The 16607-nt window shown below is 31.6% G+C and overlaps 4 protein-coding genes across 4 annotated transcripts; 2 read left to right on the plus strand and 2 right to left on the minus strand.

The window, feature by feature from the left end:
• Positions 1-2383: 2383 nt before the first annotated feature.
• LOTGIDRAFT_171387 (hypothetical protein) lies at positions 2384-2692 on the plus strand (the record flags this gene model as incomplete). Its single annotated transcript, XM_009047580.1, has 1 exon — positions 2384-2692. The coding sequence occupies one exon, from the start codon at positions 2384-2386 to the stop codon at positions 2690-2692; it is 309 nt and encodes a 102-aa protein (XP_009045828.1).
• A 734-nt stretch (positions 2693-3426) lies between these two features.
• Positions 3427-3849, plus strand: LOTGIDRAFT_171388 (hypothetical protein; the record flags this gene model as incomplete). The annotated part of the gene is made up of 1 exon (XM_009047581.1): positions 3427-3849. The coding sequence occupies one exon, from the start codon at positions 3427-3429 to the stop codon at positions 3847-3849; it is 423 nt and encodes a 140-aa protein (XP_009045829.1).
• Positions 3850-6607: 2758 nt separating this feature from the next.
• LOTGIDRAFT_171389 (hypothetical protein) lies at positions 6608-7681 on the minus strand (the record flags this gene model as incomplete). The annotated part of the gene is made up of 1 exon (XM_009047582.1): positions 6608-7681. One exon carries the CDS (start codon positions 7679-7681, stop codon positions 6608-6610), a length of 1074 nt encoding a protein of 357 aa, XP_009045830.1.
• Positions 7682-9380: 1699 nt separating this feature from the next.
• Positions 9381-10991, minus strand: LOTGIDRAFT_171390 (hypothetical protein; the record flags this gene model as incomplete). The annotated part of the gene is made up of 2 exons (XM_009047583.1): positions 9381-10277; positions 10662-10991. 2 exons carry the CDS (start codon positions 10989-10991, stop codon positions 9381-9383), a joined length of 1227 nt encoding a protein of 408 aa, XP_009045831.1.
• Between the last annotated feature and the right edge of the window lie 5616 nt (positions 10992-16607).

The following is a 16607-nucleotide window of genomic DNA, read 5'->3' on the forward strand; positions in this document are numbered from 1 at the left end:
TACAACCAGCAATCGAGCAAGCAAGATAGTTCATGTCCACTATAAGAGCCTTCAAGAGAAATTTCCCCATGTCTATAAGCAGAAAATGATAGTTGCATATTAAAAAAATAAGAACTTAAATGATAATATTGTTCATAGTAAACTAAAAACAATCAGTACATAACAGATACTATACTTCTCGCCCATCGGGCGAGTTATTTTTTCTAATTTCAGATCAGAATAAGAACAGAAGAAAACCCAATATCAAGACCCTTAATCCTAATTTCTAAATAAAGTGTCTGCTCCACCCTAGGCCTGTACATTTGGGAGAATCAACCCTCCCTTCCCCGAAACCTAAATAATTCAGTGTAAAATATCTTTTGATTATAAAATCTTCCTAGCCCTCAACCTAACCGCCTGTGCCTGTGCTTTCGTAACATTGCTTAGCCTTCAACCTAACCCTAAATAATTCAGTGTAAATTATCTTTTGATTATAAAATCTTCATAGCCCTCAACCTAACCCTAAATGATTCAGTGTAAATTATCTTTTGATTATAAAATCTTCATAGCCCTCAACCAAACCCTACATAATTCAGTGTAAATTATCTTTTTGTTATAAAATGTTCCTAGCCCTCAACCTAACCCTAAATAATTCAGTGTAAAATATCTTTTGATTATAAAATCTTCCTAGCCCTCAACCTAGCCGCCTGTGCCTGTGCTTTCGTAACATTGCTTATCCCTCAATCTAACCCTGAATAATTCAGTGTAAATTATCTTTTTGTTATAAAATGTTCCTAGCCCTCAACCTAACCCTAAATAATTCAGTGTAAAATATCTTTTGATTATAAAATCTTCCTATCCCTCAACCTAACCCTAAATAATTCAGTGTAAATTATTTTTTGATTATAAAATGTTACTAGCCATCAACCTAACCCTAAATAATTCAGTGTAAAACATCTTTTGATTACAAAATCTTCATAGCCCTCAATCTAACCCTAAATAATTCAGTGTAAATTATCTTTTTGTTATAAAATGTTCCTAGCCCTCAACCTAACCCTAAATAATTCAGTGTAAAGTATCTTTTGATTATAAAATCTTCCTAGCCCTCAACCTAACCCTAAATAATTCAGTGTAAAATATCTTTTGATTATAAAATCTTCCTAGCCTCAACCTAACCCTTAATAATTCAGTGTAAAGTATATTTTGATAATAAAATCTTCTTAGCCCTCAACCTAACCATAAATAGTTCAGTGTAAATTATCTTTTTATTATAAAATGTTACTAGCCCTCAACCTAACCCTAAATAATTCAATTGAAATCATCTTCTGATTATAAAATGTTCCTAGCACTAAATAATTCAGTGTAAATTATCTTTTGATTATAAAATGTTCCTAGCCCTCAACTTAACCCTAAATAATTCAGTGTAAAATATCTTTTGATTATAAAATCTTCCTAGCCCTCAACCTAACCCTAAATAATTAAGTGTAAATTATCTTTTGATTATAAATTGTTACTAGTCCTCAACCTAACCCTAAATAATTCAGAGTATATTATCTTTTGATTATAAAATGTTACTAGCCCTCAACCTAACCCTAAATAATTCACTGTAAAGTATCTTTTGATTATAAAATGTTACTAGCCCTCAACCTAACCCTAAATAATTCAGTGTAAATTTTCTTTTGATTATAAAATGTTACTAGACCTCAACCTAACCCTAAAAAATCCAGTGTAAAGTATCTTTTGATTATAAAATGTTCCTAGCCCTCAACCTAACCCTAAATAATTCAGTGTATATTATCTTTTGATTATAAAATGTTACCAGCCCTCATCCTAAAGTAGTGTATGAGCTTATATATTGGTCGCACGGGAATTCCCCATTCCATTTCATTTCATGGGGAAAATGCGACCAATATATAAGCTCCCAAAAAAGACCTAAACTCCCTACATTTCATAAATTCTTACAGCAAAAGACATAAACATCCTACATTTCATAAATTCTTACACTAAAAAACATCCTACATTTCATAAATTCTTACACTAAAAAAAAGACCTAAACTCCCTATAAATTATTACACCCTAAACTCCCTTACATTTCATACACCAAAAAAACACCTTCAATCAATTTCCTACATTTCATCAAAAAAAACATATTACGATCCGATTCGTTATTCGTTTAACAAGAAAAAAGAGGATTAAATTATCATCTCACCGACTGTTTGTTCGAAATCCCAATTGCATGATGGTGGTAGAATTACTTTCGAAATAAATTCGTTATCGAATTGGTTGCTTCTTTCCGATGCTTATTTCAGATGTGATTTCAAAATTAAAGATGGAACTCAGAATCAAGTACCACAAACTAATACAACATTAGAAAAACAATTTCTTTTCATCTTTATTTAGCGAGATGGTTTTGGAAGCTGGTTCAAATCCAATAGAAACAATTAAACACCCTGGGGAATTCGACACAATGTTGAAAACAGTTTTATATCCTACAGATTTCAATTCAGTCTCAGGTTGGATACCCTATGTTGGCGATGGAAGTGTTTTAAAAGAACCGGTTAGAAATCTTGCAAATGATGCTGATTTAGCTAGAGTGAGAGTTGTTGCTCGAAACACGATAGAAAGAGTAGCACGAGCAGCTAATCATAGATTCGAGAAACGAGTATTTCAGTACAAAATGTTGTTGAGAATAATAGGTGGGGTAATTACGTAAATTGAAAATTATGTCCTTTATTCGGTCTGTTGGAACATAGAAAAGTTTCCATAGGGTTACCATATAAAATTCATCTACAAAGAGAAATCAACGATGATAAGATATTCTTTGGAGAGAATGCTTCAGATGCAAAATTAGAAATAACAAATCTCCAACTTTTCATACCCGTAATAACACCATCAATTGAAGTAGAAACGAGAATATTCAACTCTTTAACTAAAGATATTGAAATAGCTTTTCTTCATCGTAATACGGTAGGTAGCATGACTTTACCTGAAGAATCCACCACCTGGCCAATCACTAACACTATTAAACCAGCAAGATATTTAATGGTTGGTTTCAAGAACTTAGATTCTCAAACGAATAACAATAATGTCTTCAGACTGGCAATGAACCAAACTCAAGATCCTTTAATCCATAAAGTTCAAGTAAGATTAAACAACGATAATTATCCTAACCAACCTTTAACAATTAACCCAACCACAAAGGATTATAATGAATTGTATAGAAACTATAAAAACGTATGAATTATTTGGAAATCCACCTCAGTTTGAATATGTAAATTTTGCACTTAATCATCCAATCTTCTGTTTTGATCTATCAGCTCATCAAGAAGATCTTTTCAAAACAGGAGTCAACATAAATATTCATATTGAAAAAACACAAGGAAATGTAACCTGTTATTGTTTACTACTCGAAGAAGCAAAACATTTAATTAAAAAAACACCCTTAAAATGAAACCAGAAACTTTAGTTATGAAAATAATAGATGCTGTTAAAACAGATTCCCCAACTGCAATAACTTTCAACAGTAAAAAAATCAGTATAACTAAAAATCTTATTGATAAATACAAATATTGTATAGTAGGAGACGATATAGACTTAGAAAGAATTGATACAAATGTAAAAAAAGGTGGATTTATATTATCCCTACCTTTAATATTTGCTGGTATTACCGCAGTGGCTACAGTGGCTGGTGCTACAGCTGGTGAAGTAAGCGTTGCCAACGATAAGAAAGCAGCTGCAGTAACAGCAGCCGAAAAACATACACACAATTTAGCATTGGAAAAGTTGGCAGAGGGTAAAAAACCTAAAACGGAAAAGAAAGGTTCAGGAGTGGGAGATATGAAACCAAGAAAAATGTTAAACAAGGATTAGTAGATAGTATTGACACAGGAGAAATCAAAGTCAAACATAAGGGTAATGGAATATTTTTAAAAAATATACACACTGGAGAAGGAATATATCTGGAGTGATTTTTGGAACAAATTAAAATAATAAAAAATGGGCAAAAAATTTAATCATTCATAAATATTTCCTAATAACCCAATGCTCATGTGTATATGCGGTAGTTCCGGTTCTGGGAAAACTCATCTCACTTTTAACATGTTGACAACACCAAACCTTTTAGATTTCGACTCTTTGTATATCTACACAACAACACCAGAGCAATCGTATTATCAATTTCTCAAAGCTTTAGAATATTTACCAAAGAAAGATGTTCAAGACCTATTTCAATATTACGAAGAAAACGAAGAAGAAATGGAAATAAAAGATATCATAGATAACTACATCGAAGGAAAGAAACCAACGGATATAATATAATGTTGTTTGACGATTGTGTAGCGCAAAGAAATCAAGCTGTTCAACAAGAATTCTTCACGAAGGAAAGACATCACAACCAATCCTAATCTTTTTACGGGATGGATTCTATGTTTATTAGAAAAAATGCAAATTGTTTTTTATTATTTGAATTAAACGATAAAGATTTATCTCAAATCATTCAGTCGATAAATCAAAGAATGGACAGATGCATTTAAAAAGGTTTGTAAAGCTCAATGGAAAAACCCAGATGAACATGGATATATATTCGTTAATACTAGAAAACCTGCAGGTGAAAGAGTTATGACAGACATTTGTTAAATTTTATTTTTTAAAAATGGATAATTGGAATAATATTTTAAAAAGAAATAAAGAATATATCAAAGCTAAGAATAAAATAAAGACCCAAGTTGAAAATAACAGATTACAACAACTCGGATTAACGGAAAATCTACAAACTCTATTTCAACCCATATTAAAATCTCAAAAGGATATTAAAAGGAATTTGGAAACCCACACCTCATCACCCCAAACCGATTGAATATGGTGGTATTAAGACATTAGATGATATATAACGTCTTTTTTCAAACCCTAACCCAGATTTACCAAAGAGCATTTCACCAATCATTGATGAAGTGGGGTTATTGTTTAATGGTTTTAGAATAAGATTTAGTGGAAATTCACCACAATTCAAAATCGACACAAAAGACTTTATATTTACATTAACAAAAGGGTTAATAGATTTAATGAATGGCGGGGATGTTGAAATTGCCGATTACAAAGATTTAGTATCATACTCAAAATTTCTACATGCGATCAGAAAGTCAGGACCCGAAACAAGAAGATTGAAAGAAGTTGATTTATATATAACAAAAGTTATTGAGGAAGAGGATGTAGATGATTATGCAGAAGATTATCCAATCATACAAGAAATAGACGAATTCGATTATATTGTGTCATCTGGACAAGGTATGACGTTTTTATCCGATAACAACGAAGAATTGCTTAATAGATTACGAGTAATATTAGCGGCAATGAAGGAAGGACATCGATCACACAGAAAATATAATGAAGTAAATTGTATATTAAAAAGACTCCTAGAAAAAGGTATCATAGATAAAAATGATTATAAAAGCATGATTAAAAATGTCAAATAAAGAACAACTATTCGTCATCACCTCAAATAAATCAGACATTAAATTGTCTCTAGATTATGAGTACGAACTCGATCGCAATCAAGAATATGAATTGGGATTTAAGTATTTCTCTATTTACAATTCCATTCAAAATATCAACGAAAAAAATAATCAAATAAAAATATCAACGAAAAAAATAATCAAATAAAAATATCAACGAAAAAAATAACATTCAAAACCATACGTTTACTACCAGGAAACTACGAATACATAGCCATTAACGAATATCTATCTGAATATGGAGGAAGTGTCAATGGTAAAAACAATATTGAATTCGAAGGTAATCTGAATCTGAACAAAATAAAATTGATATTAAGAAATAATAGTCAAGTTGATTTCAATGTAGAAAATTCATTGAATACGTTACTAGGATATGATAAATGAGTATACACCCAATCCACTTTAGCACCACACAAAGCTAATATCGATATCGATGTGATAAATATACATTGCAATTTGATAAACGGTGGATTTTTCAATAAATACAAACGTCAGATTATTTACAGTCTTCCAACATTCACTGTACCGATAGGATATAGAATTATAGATAAACCATTTCAAACGACGTATTTACCACTTAATTCCTTTATGAGTAAAGATATAAATCTGGAAATCAGAGATTGTTATTCAACCTCATTTAAAACAAAAAAATTAACACTCTTCATTCTCTTCTTGAATAGTAAGATAATCGTAATCATCAAATTCGTAGTTTTCATCCATGTTCAATTCTTTTCCGTCGTTGTAAGGATACTTGATCCTTCACTGTTTGGTGCTTTTCTCTTAACGAGATTTAGATAACTTCTAAAAACTTTCTTTTGTTTATCATCATCCTTTGGAATAACTACTCCATTGGTGAAACTTTTTACCCATGGTTTCTTAAATTCATTCGTTACATCGTGACCATTAGCTAATCGAATATAATCGTCTACAGTTATCTTATCTTTAGAGTAACCCTTAAACGTTTTTATTTCTTTTAGAACACCATCGGAAGTTAGAATGATATTGTATTTAATTTTTGGCGCTAAATATAAACCAAATATAATTCCACCATCACCATAATCATTCTTTCCTTTACAATAATCATTTTCGAACACCAACCCAGCTTCATTTAATTTATCCTAATTGCTAGACGAAATGTATAAACTATCGGTATCCGTATAGTATATTTCAGGCTTATAAAATCCATCTATCACGCGAATAAAATTATTCATTACTTTTTTACTGTGAGATAAAACGAATGATCCCAAATGACTAGGTGTTAGCCGTGTAGATTTTGGAGGTGTACAGTCAAATTCTTTTTCTTCGTCATTAATTTCAACTTTATATTGACTATCATTTACTTTTTCATAGTTTATAACGTGTGAATTGAAGTTGCCTTTTAAAGTCACTTCACTCCATAGATGTCTCGATGTAGTTATATCCTTCTGAATAGATTTACCATACAATGAATTGCCTAATAATTTCATGCAATTACTACCTATGATATTACCTTCTCGTTTATATTTATTTCTTAGATCTCTCAAAATTAAAATATAATCTCTATAGGGTGGAGTTTTAAAATTTTCTTCGTAAACTATACCATCTAATATTTTAATAATTCGTCCACCGGCTTTCACTATTTCTTGAATATCGACCGATGTTAAAACGTCGTGACAGAAACCATCTCTGAACCTGATTTTAGTGCCAGTTTCCTTTTTACCTATTCTATTCGTGAAAGTGATTTTATCTTTAGCAGGTATGGGTTGGAAGAACATGTTAATAGGATATTCAAACCAGACTTTTGAAATAGCAGTTCTAGGTCTGAATTTCTGCTCATTAAAGAGCTTAACAAATTCTTTATTTTCTTCTTGTCGAAATGGTCTACCACTTTCCGCTCTCGTATATTCGCTGTCTAAATACAACATGGCGGAAGCGTACAAACCGTTAGCATCAAAGGCCATTAGGTTAGAATAGTTCAGCTCTTTGAGTTTAGCGTGAACTTCCGTTTTATCTTTTGGGTTAGCACTATATTCTTTAAATAAATCAATTATATTATCACTTGGTGTTTCTGTGTATTCCTTTAATATATTACAAATTTCATCCATTTTATTCGTTTCTAGTAAACTAGATGATTCATGTTGATAGGAACATATGAAATTAATATTTTGCAAATAATTAGAGTTACCCTTTATTTCTTTCTGTCTTTTTTCCATTTTTTCTGTAAATCTTCATCGGTGAATGAATTAGTTAAAGGTAGAGACAGAATTCCTCATTGTGTTAGTTTATTTACGTTTTTGATCATGATCCAGTTATCAAAACCGCTACCGTAATCAGCAATTAATGTTATTCTTTTTTTATCTATTTTTCCTAAACATTGTAACATTTGATCGATACAATCTGTACCTACAAATATTTCTACTATATTCATTAATTTATTATAAAATTCTTCTGGAATGGGATCTGTCGCCTTTAAATCTGGAAAGAGATTATTTATTCTGTCTAACATTTTTCTTAGTTTTTCTAAATTAATTAACGTGCGTTATTGCATTATCATTAACGTTCTCCATACGTTTTCATAGTAATTATCTTCTATTTCTGTAATGCCCAAGGTTTTGTTATTTCTTCTAATGAGACAGAAATGTGATTTATGTAAGTAAAATACCCAATCTAATTCCTCGGATACTTTCTTTGGTTAAAAATGTCTATGTTTGGGCTTATAAATTTGAAAATTAATTTTAAATTTCTTATTGAATTCACAGATTCTAGCAGTTGTCATCACTCCTTTTCTGTTTGATTTTGAAAAACTGTTGATGAAATCTTGAAATTATCTCGTGTAGTCTTCGTTTAAAATATGATTAACGCACTTTACAAAGCAGTATCCATCGCTTGGTATATAACAATTTATACCGCTACTTTATTAATTTATCTTTTTGAGTAGGGTAACACCACTACCATTTATTGATCTTTTTATTTCTTTGAAATTGTTGTTACGTAAAATCATTTTTCCTGTGAAATACCAATCAGAAGCATCCGATTTATTATCCACTGTTGCGAAGAAATTGTGAAAAGTTTTGGCATTAAAACCTACAAATTGCATGTATTGTTTGTGTCTTCCATCTTGAATTATCTCTCTATCTAATTCAATTTGCCCTTTAAATGTTAAAAATTCATCAGTGATAAGCTTAATAACATTGGAAAAAAGTTCATTTGATATGAATTTTTCATCGTCTAAAATTTCAATTTTATTCATATTTCTTAAGCTACTATTTTTAACTAGGAATTTTTAACTTTTATTGATGATATTTCTACATCAAATTTATCTAAAATTTCATTAAATTCTTCTAATTCTTCAATGGTTATGTTCTTATCTTCTCTCGATCTTTTGAAAAAAATGAATAATTTATTGAGATATGTATTTAAAATTTCTGTTTTCTTTTTATGATAAGCTTTCTTTTTTGATGTAAAACCTAAAGTAATAAATCCACAAGATGACGTCTGAACGGCAGTGAATGCAGCTAATACAGGTGGGACAATTATTGGAAGCATTAATTCACCGGTTACGGTTGTTGCCACCATTATCCCTACTGTTAGAACTGTACTTAATGTTTTGAAAACAGAATCGATTCTACTCCATGTTTTTCTGCATTTGTTGAATTGTTTTAGTTTTTCTTTTAGTTCGTTTTGTTTGTCTATCATATATTGTTGTCTACTTTCGAGTTCCATTTTTTAGGTAATAAAATTAAATGAATTTCTGATAAACCAAAAGATGGAAAGTGTTTAAGATCTACGATAGGTTTCCGAATAAGTTGTGCATTCTTTTTTTTTCATTATCTGTTATAATTATTTCAGGTTTAATAATATAAACTTGTACAGTTACTAAGGATATTTGTTCTTTCGAATCATTAATCTTATTTAGATGAACTGAAAATTTTGGTTTTCGTTATAGATTCTTATCGTAAATCTAACTTCTATTCCATCATTACGTTCAATTATTGATGAAAATATGATAAAATTTTCAGCTTCTTGACTTTTATGAATATCGATTGAGGTAAAAAAATTAGCTGTAGAGATAATTCCGTCTCGATGTATAAAACTATTATTAGCAAAATATAGTTTTACGTATTCAAAGTCTGTTGCTCGTAAAAACTGATAACTTATTGGCCTTCCTTCTACTTTTTTTGTTTCTGGATTTCTAATAATACTTACTGATGGTGGACTTTCCGTTTCCAATATCATATCAAAATCTCTCAATCCAAGTTGATCTTCATTATCTGGTATGATTAACATTCTAAACCTATCTATATATTTTCCACTTGTTTTAATTTCATATAAGTGATTAACCTTGTTGTTTTCGTTGTTACTTTCATATTCTTTAATTTCTACATTGTCTCTACCATTGATAAACTGAAGAACTTTACGAGCGTTAAATTGTTTAGAAGAAAATGAGATTTGTTTGAAGAATATTGAATCAACTTTTACCTGGATGGGAAAATTAATTTCAATTTGAAGTTTTCCATTGAAAACAAAATATGTTGGAAGTTTACCATCAAACATATCATGGGGAAAATCACTATTAGAAGATTTATATACTCTAATATTTGCTGTAAATCCATATTTTTTATATTCATTCTCTCTTGATCTATCAATATTATCAGTAATAGAAGCATTTTTTTTAATATTAGAAAGATCTTCATAACTCAAATTTCTAAATGGAAGATTGAAATAATATGATTCTTCCTTGAGATACTTTTTTTCTAATGAGACTATATTTTTTGCCTGTTTTAAAACTAGGTTATTAATAGTGGTTATCTGTTGTTGAATAACACGATCATCAATTTTTGTATTTGTTGTTGAATATAGGTTTTGATTTCGCTATCATCTATGTTTTGTATTTGTTGTTGAATATAGGTTTTGATTTCGCTATCATCTATGTTTTCTATCTGTTGTTTAATATTTCATAGTTCTTTTTGTAATTCACTGTTAAGTTTAGTTTCCAGAGCATTTAATTCCTGTTGAAACGTATCTTCATTTTCATCTGGAATGTTATTAGTTTGCTATTAGTTGTTGAATGTCTAATTTTTGTTTTGCAATCTTATCCTCTAATTTAGATATTAATGAAATTAAATTTTGTAACTCAGTTTTGTTCGCAACGTTGACCAATTCTTTTTGAATAAAACTTATTAAACCTTTTACCTCTTGTTGTAGTTTAGTATCATTAACAAAATTTTTATTATTTAGTTGACGTTTGAAGAATCTTTTCACATTACTTATTTTATCTTCTAAATGGTTTTTATTTACTTCAATTGAATTTATTTGTTCCCGTAAATATTTCTTGTGAACAGCGTCATTATCGTTTTCCGGAGACTTAAAATTAGTTACTTTGAAATTGTTCATATCTAAATCACCTTGAAGAGTGTCTCCGATTTGATCCACAAAGTAAGGTTTCGCTTTATTTATCCACGCTGTAGTGTTAGGTTTTTTAGTTTCTAAAGATAAAGAACCTAATCCAAACTTGTTCGCCATTTTTATTGAGTTAAATTTATTACAATTTCTTCGAATTGTTTTCCTAAACTCAACTGATATAAAACCCAAAGTGAAAGCTGTCCACAAAACTTTTGTCCCGGTAATTGAATTTGAAATGTTGAACATTTGATTGGTTGATTAGTCAATTGCACTATCTCTTCAGTGGGTTCTAATCCATAAGAATCAAAGAAATGTAAGTCATTTGAAGAGTCTTTGTACAAAGCAGAATGATGAACTCCTTTTTGATCGGAAGTATGTATATTTGTTATCGAGTAAAATTTACCTTTCTTATATTTCAAATCATTTATTTCATCCCTCATACAATAATAAAACGGTGATATATTTAACTCATTCACCCATCTCATAAGTTGAAAGTTTGTGGTTGTATCGTTTCCATATTTATCGAGAAAGATATTCATTTTTAAAAGTTTTTTTTTTTAAGTTCATTTTGATAAAACCTTCCTATGATTTGTTCTTTGTCTTGATCGATTAATTCATATGTTGGAGGTGATGTGGTGTTTACTTTATCAACGATGAATATTTCGTTTGTCCAGTATCCAACATAACCTTTTTCGAATTTGCTTTTATATTTGGAAATACGAACTCGATCTCCGACTTTAAATTTGGGTTTGATATTTAAATTCTTTATTTCATTTTCGTAGTTATGTTGCGCGTTCATTGACTTTATAATATTTGGATTACTCGAGGCTTGTGTTGGTGTGACACCTCTAGATGAATGAATTTTGTAATTGTATTCATCTACAACCTCTGGTAATATTTTAAGCCATTTTTTTTTTCAATTTCAATTCCATGAACTTTTTGAATAATTTATTTTTTAGAGTTCTATTATATCTCTCAATAACTACAGCTTTACCTTCGTTATGCGTGCTGTAAATTTCAAATCCCAGAGATTTCATATTTTTGTTATAAAATTCACTTCCTTTATCTACCCACAGTTTTTCTGGATGTCGGTAAGATTGTTTCATAATCGTTTCAAATGTGTGTTTGACTGATAATCCTATTTTGTTTTTCAAAGGAATAACCCATACATATCTCGTATACAAATCTATAACTGTTAAGTAATATTTAAATCCTCTTTCGACTGGCATATGAATTAAATCGGCTGACCATATTTCATCTTTTTCAAACACTTTGACTTTTAAAAAGTTTTTAGTTTTTCTAAATTTTTTATGAATTTCATCTGCTAATCCCACGCCTAATTTCATCTTTGCTTTTAACAGTTTTATGATCAGAGCCCCTTGCATTCTCTCTTTGAAAGTTGGATTTGGAATATTTTCAAGTTCGATTATCATTTGTCTGTCTGCTTCGTGTCTGAAGTTTATGTCTTTATTTCTGTATAGTATGTCGTGTTTAAGCGCAGCGGCGTCAACTCTATTGACTGGTTCTTCCCCTGATTTGGGTTTATCGTTTTCGTCTAATCGCAGATCAAACCTAGTACCTGGACCAGTGTAATTATGACCGGGAAGATGTTTTTCTCCGGGATATTTCGCCCATGGAAATCCAGAAAGAGAACCCAATGATTTTTGTATATCTCCTGAACCGAAATAAGTTTTTGGAGCGTGAGCGACTATCATTTTTATCCTATAACTTTAAAACCTTTTCCTTTCCTTTCTTCTAATCTCCTGTTTCGAAGTTCTCTTATTAGTTGTAATTCTTTCAATTCGTCAGATTGTTTCACTGCGTCGCTTATACTCTTTCCCACTTCCGCGATTGAGCCGACGGCTTTCGCTCCGGATGAAATGTGTGATTTGTTTTTTGAAACAAAGCTAGCTACTTTTGGAATTATTGTTTCACCTAGAGAGAATAATGAAGAAAAGATACCGTCGCCCGAATAATCTTCGAATCTGTGTTGTTTGTGTTTTAGAATTAAACTCATCCTATTTTTAAATCAGTTAATTTAACGAAGAAATTGTGTTTCCAAAAAAGAGTAATCTCCCTTTTTTCTAGAAGTTTCTAGACTAAAAATAACATTACTTAAAACGAGGCTATTAAAAATGTTATGTTATTTTTATATTAGGATATTTTTAATATTCTTTTTTTTGATGAAATGTAGGAAAATGATTGAAGGTGTTTTTGGTGTAATAATTTATAGGGAGTTTAGGTCTTTTTTTAGTGTAAGAATTTATGATATGTAGGATGTTTTTTAGTGTAAGAATTTATGAAATGTGGGGTGTTTTTTAGTGTAAGAATTTATGAAATGAGGATGTTTAGGTCTTTTGCTGTAAGAATTTATGAAATATACGCAGTTTAGGTCTTTTTTGGGAGCTTATATATTGGTTGCATTTTCCCCATGAAATGAAATGGAATGGGGAATTCCCATGCGACCTAAACCTAAATAATTCAGTGTAAATTATCTTTTGATTATAAAATGTTCCTAGCCCTAAACCTAACCCTAAATAATTCAGTTTAAATAATCTTTTAATTATAAAATGTGCCTAGCCCTCAACCTGACCCTAAATAATTCAGTGTAAAGTATCTTTTGATTATAAAATGTTCCTAGTCCTCAACATAACCCTAAATAGTTCAGTGTAAATTATCTTTTGATTATAAAATGTTACTAGCCCTCAACCTAACCCTAAATAATTCAGTGTAAAGTATCTTTTGATTATAAAATGTTCCTAGCCCTCAACCTAATCCTAAATAATTCAGTGTATATTATCTTTTGATTATAAAATGTTACCAGCCCTCAACCTAACCCCAAATAATTCAGTTTAAAGTATCTTTTGATTATAAAATGTTCCTAGCCCTCAACCTAACCCTAAATAATTCAGTGTAAAGTATCTTTTGATCATAAAATGTTACTAGTTCTCAACCTAATAATATAAATATTTCAGTGTAAAGTATCTTTTGATTATAAAATGTTCCTAGCCCTCAGCCTAACCATAAATAATTCAGTGTAAAGTATATTTTGATTATAAAATGTTACTAGTCCTCAACCTAACATCTTTTGATTATAAAATGTTCCTAGCCCTCAACTTAACCCTAAATAATTCAGTGTATAGTATCTGTTGATTATAAAATATTACTAGCCCTCAACCTAACCCTAAAAATTCAGTGTAAATTATCTTTTGATTATAAAATGTTACCAGCCCTCATCCTAACCCTAAATAATTCAGTGCAAAATATCTTTTGATTATAAAATGTTACTAGCCCTCAACCTAACCCTAAATAATTCAGTGTATAGTATCTTTTGATTATAAAATGTTACTAGCCCTCATCCAAACCCTAAATAATTCAGTGTAAATTATCTTTTGATTATAAAATGTTACTAGTCCTCAACAGAAGAAAACCCAAAATCAAGACCCTTAATCCTAATTTCTAAATAAAGTGTCTGCTCCACCCTAGGCCTGTACATTTGGGAGAATCAAACCCTCCCTTCTCCGAAATCTAATACTGTCCGTGCCAGGCCAGATCAGACAATTTATTTTGACATTGGTATATTTTATTTCATCTTATATATATTTTATTTTTTTTGTATATATTGTATATGTTAGGATTTTGACATTTGTTTCTCGTGCATATAACAAACTTTCTTCAACACAATTTGCATTAATCTTTTAATCTAACCAAGTAAATTTAATTGCCATTATTTATGTTTTTCTTTCGTGTAAATTATACTCCGAGATAATCCATCCATTTAAATTACTACAAGTATAGTATCTGTTATGTACTGATTGTTTTTAGTTTACTATGAACAATATTATCATTTAAGTTCTTATTTTTTGAATATGCAACTATCATTTTCTGCTTATAGACATGGGGGAATTTCTCTTGAAGGCTCTTATAGTGGGCATGATCCTCAACTGATCAAAGATATGACATGATTCACTCAATAATTTTTAGAAAATCAAAAACCTGTATTAACTGACTACTATATAAATCGCAAATTCAATCTCATTTCATAACCATTCCTCGACACTTGAAAAAGGATAATATTTCGAAAACCGGTTCGTGTCAATTGCGTAAGTTTTTGTTTTACTTGTTATAATTTTTCACATCATTGTTAGCGTTATTTATCACCTAAATATATATTTTTTTGCAATTTTCATCTTGCTTTATATATCCCCAAACCCAGTTTGACTTATTTGCATAATTTGATCCCAACATTTTCACGCTAGCATATACAGATTCCTCCTGTACATTCCTTTCTAACCCCAAGTTATTTTCATTATGCTCCCCAACTACAACAACCACTGGCAAGAAGCCAGAAATAGAAACACTAATCGTCAACCAAACCAATATCACGTACCCTACAACGGCCCTGTCTTCCATCGACCTCTACCACCTACCAATCGCCGACCACCAACCAACCCATCCAGCTATATCCCACCCCATCGCCGACCTACCTACAACACAGCCTAGCAATCAAGAGGTAACCATCGACCTGACCAACAACAGAAACGACTACCAGCCCACCGACGCCAACCAGTCCCCACTCATAAGGAGGAAGAACCCTTTGTGAAGGTGTTCTTCCAAGTTTTGCAGTGCCTCCATCATTTGGCAATCCTTACCCTTCAACAGCAAGGCCAACCAGCGTTTACCTTCAAACGCAAAGTCTCTGAGTTGGATAGTTTTATCCGTCCAGCAATGAAAACATCAGCTGTCGACGCGAATATTAGATCCCTCAATCGGACATGGCTCTGTAAGGTTACGCAGGTCCTGATCGACCATTACCAAACCACACTTCAAGAGAAGCTGACCACCATTCGTACCAAGTTTTTATCATCACCTGCCGTTGACCGCATCGTTTCTCATGCCCTGTCCTGGGCCCGTCGCTCCTATGGGAAACGTCTCACTCAAGCTGTAATCTCCAAATTCTACCAAACAATCAACGAAACAAAAACCAGAGTAACCATATCTCTACCAACTGAAATGGACACTACACCTGCACCATCTAGAGCCACCAAGCTGCCGAACCAAACCCCTAAACGAGCCCGAAGTTCACCTACTCCTAGTCTAGCAGACATAGGTAAACGCTCTCGTAGAGAGGGCACACCCCTTCTCTTTTCACTTTCAGACTCGCCTTCCCCTTCCACACCATCTGAATCTTCACCACGTGATCCAGGATCCGCCAACCTTTCTTCCTTCTGTGCATTTTCGGACCAGCAAACCACCCCTCAGTCTCCATCCAAGTCGAGAAGTGTATCCAGACCTTCCCCTCCTCGAACCAGATCCCAGTCCGTTCCCAATGCTACAATTCTAACAACTACCAAACCAGTACCAATCACACCGTCGACGACCATTATATCCGCTACCAAACCGTATTATCACCAAACCAAGGACAAATCATTATGGAAACTACCTGCTCTAAAGAAATCTACCTTAATAATTGGATCATCTAACCTGAATCGAATTACCAAAACCAGTTCAGACACCGAAATACATTCTTACCCCGGTGCCCAAATCCATCACATACAGTCAATCCTGGAATCATACGACCATGATCCCAAACCTACTACCATTATTCTCCATGTAGGCCTCAACACCCGTGATCAGAAACCAAAGACCTCCTTTAACCAAGCCCAGAAATTAATCGCCACAGCCAACAAAACCTTCCCAAACTCCAAGATCCTCTTCACATGTATACCCATTTCA

Source organism: Lottia gigantea, assembly GCF_000327385.1.
Source record: "Lottia gigantea unplaced genomic scaffold LOTGIsca_114, whole genome shotgun sequence".
NCBI classification, from domain to species: domain Eukaryota; kingdom Metazoa; phylum Mollusca; class Gastropoda; family Lottiidae; genus Lottia; species Lottia gigantea.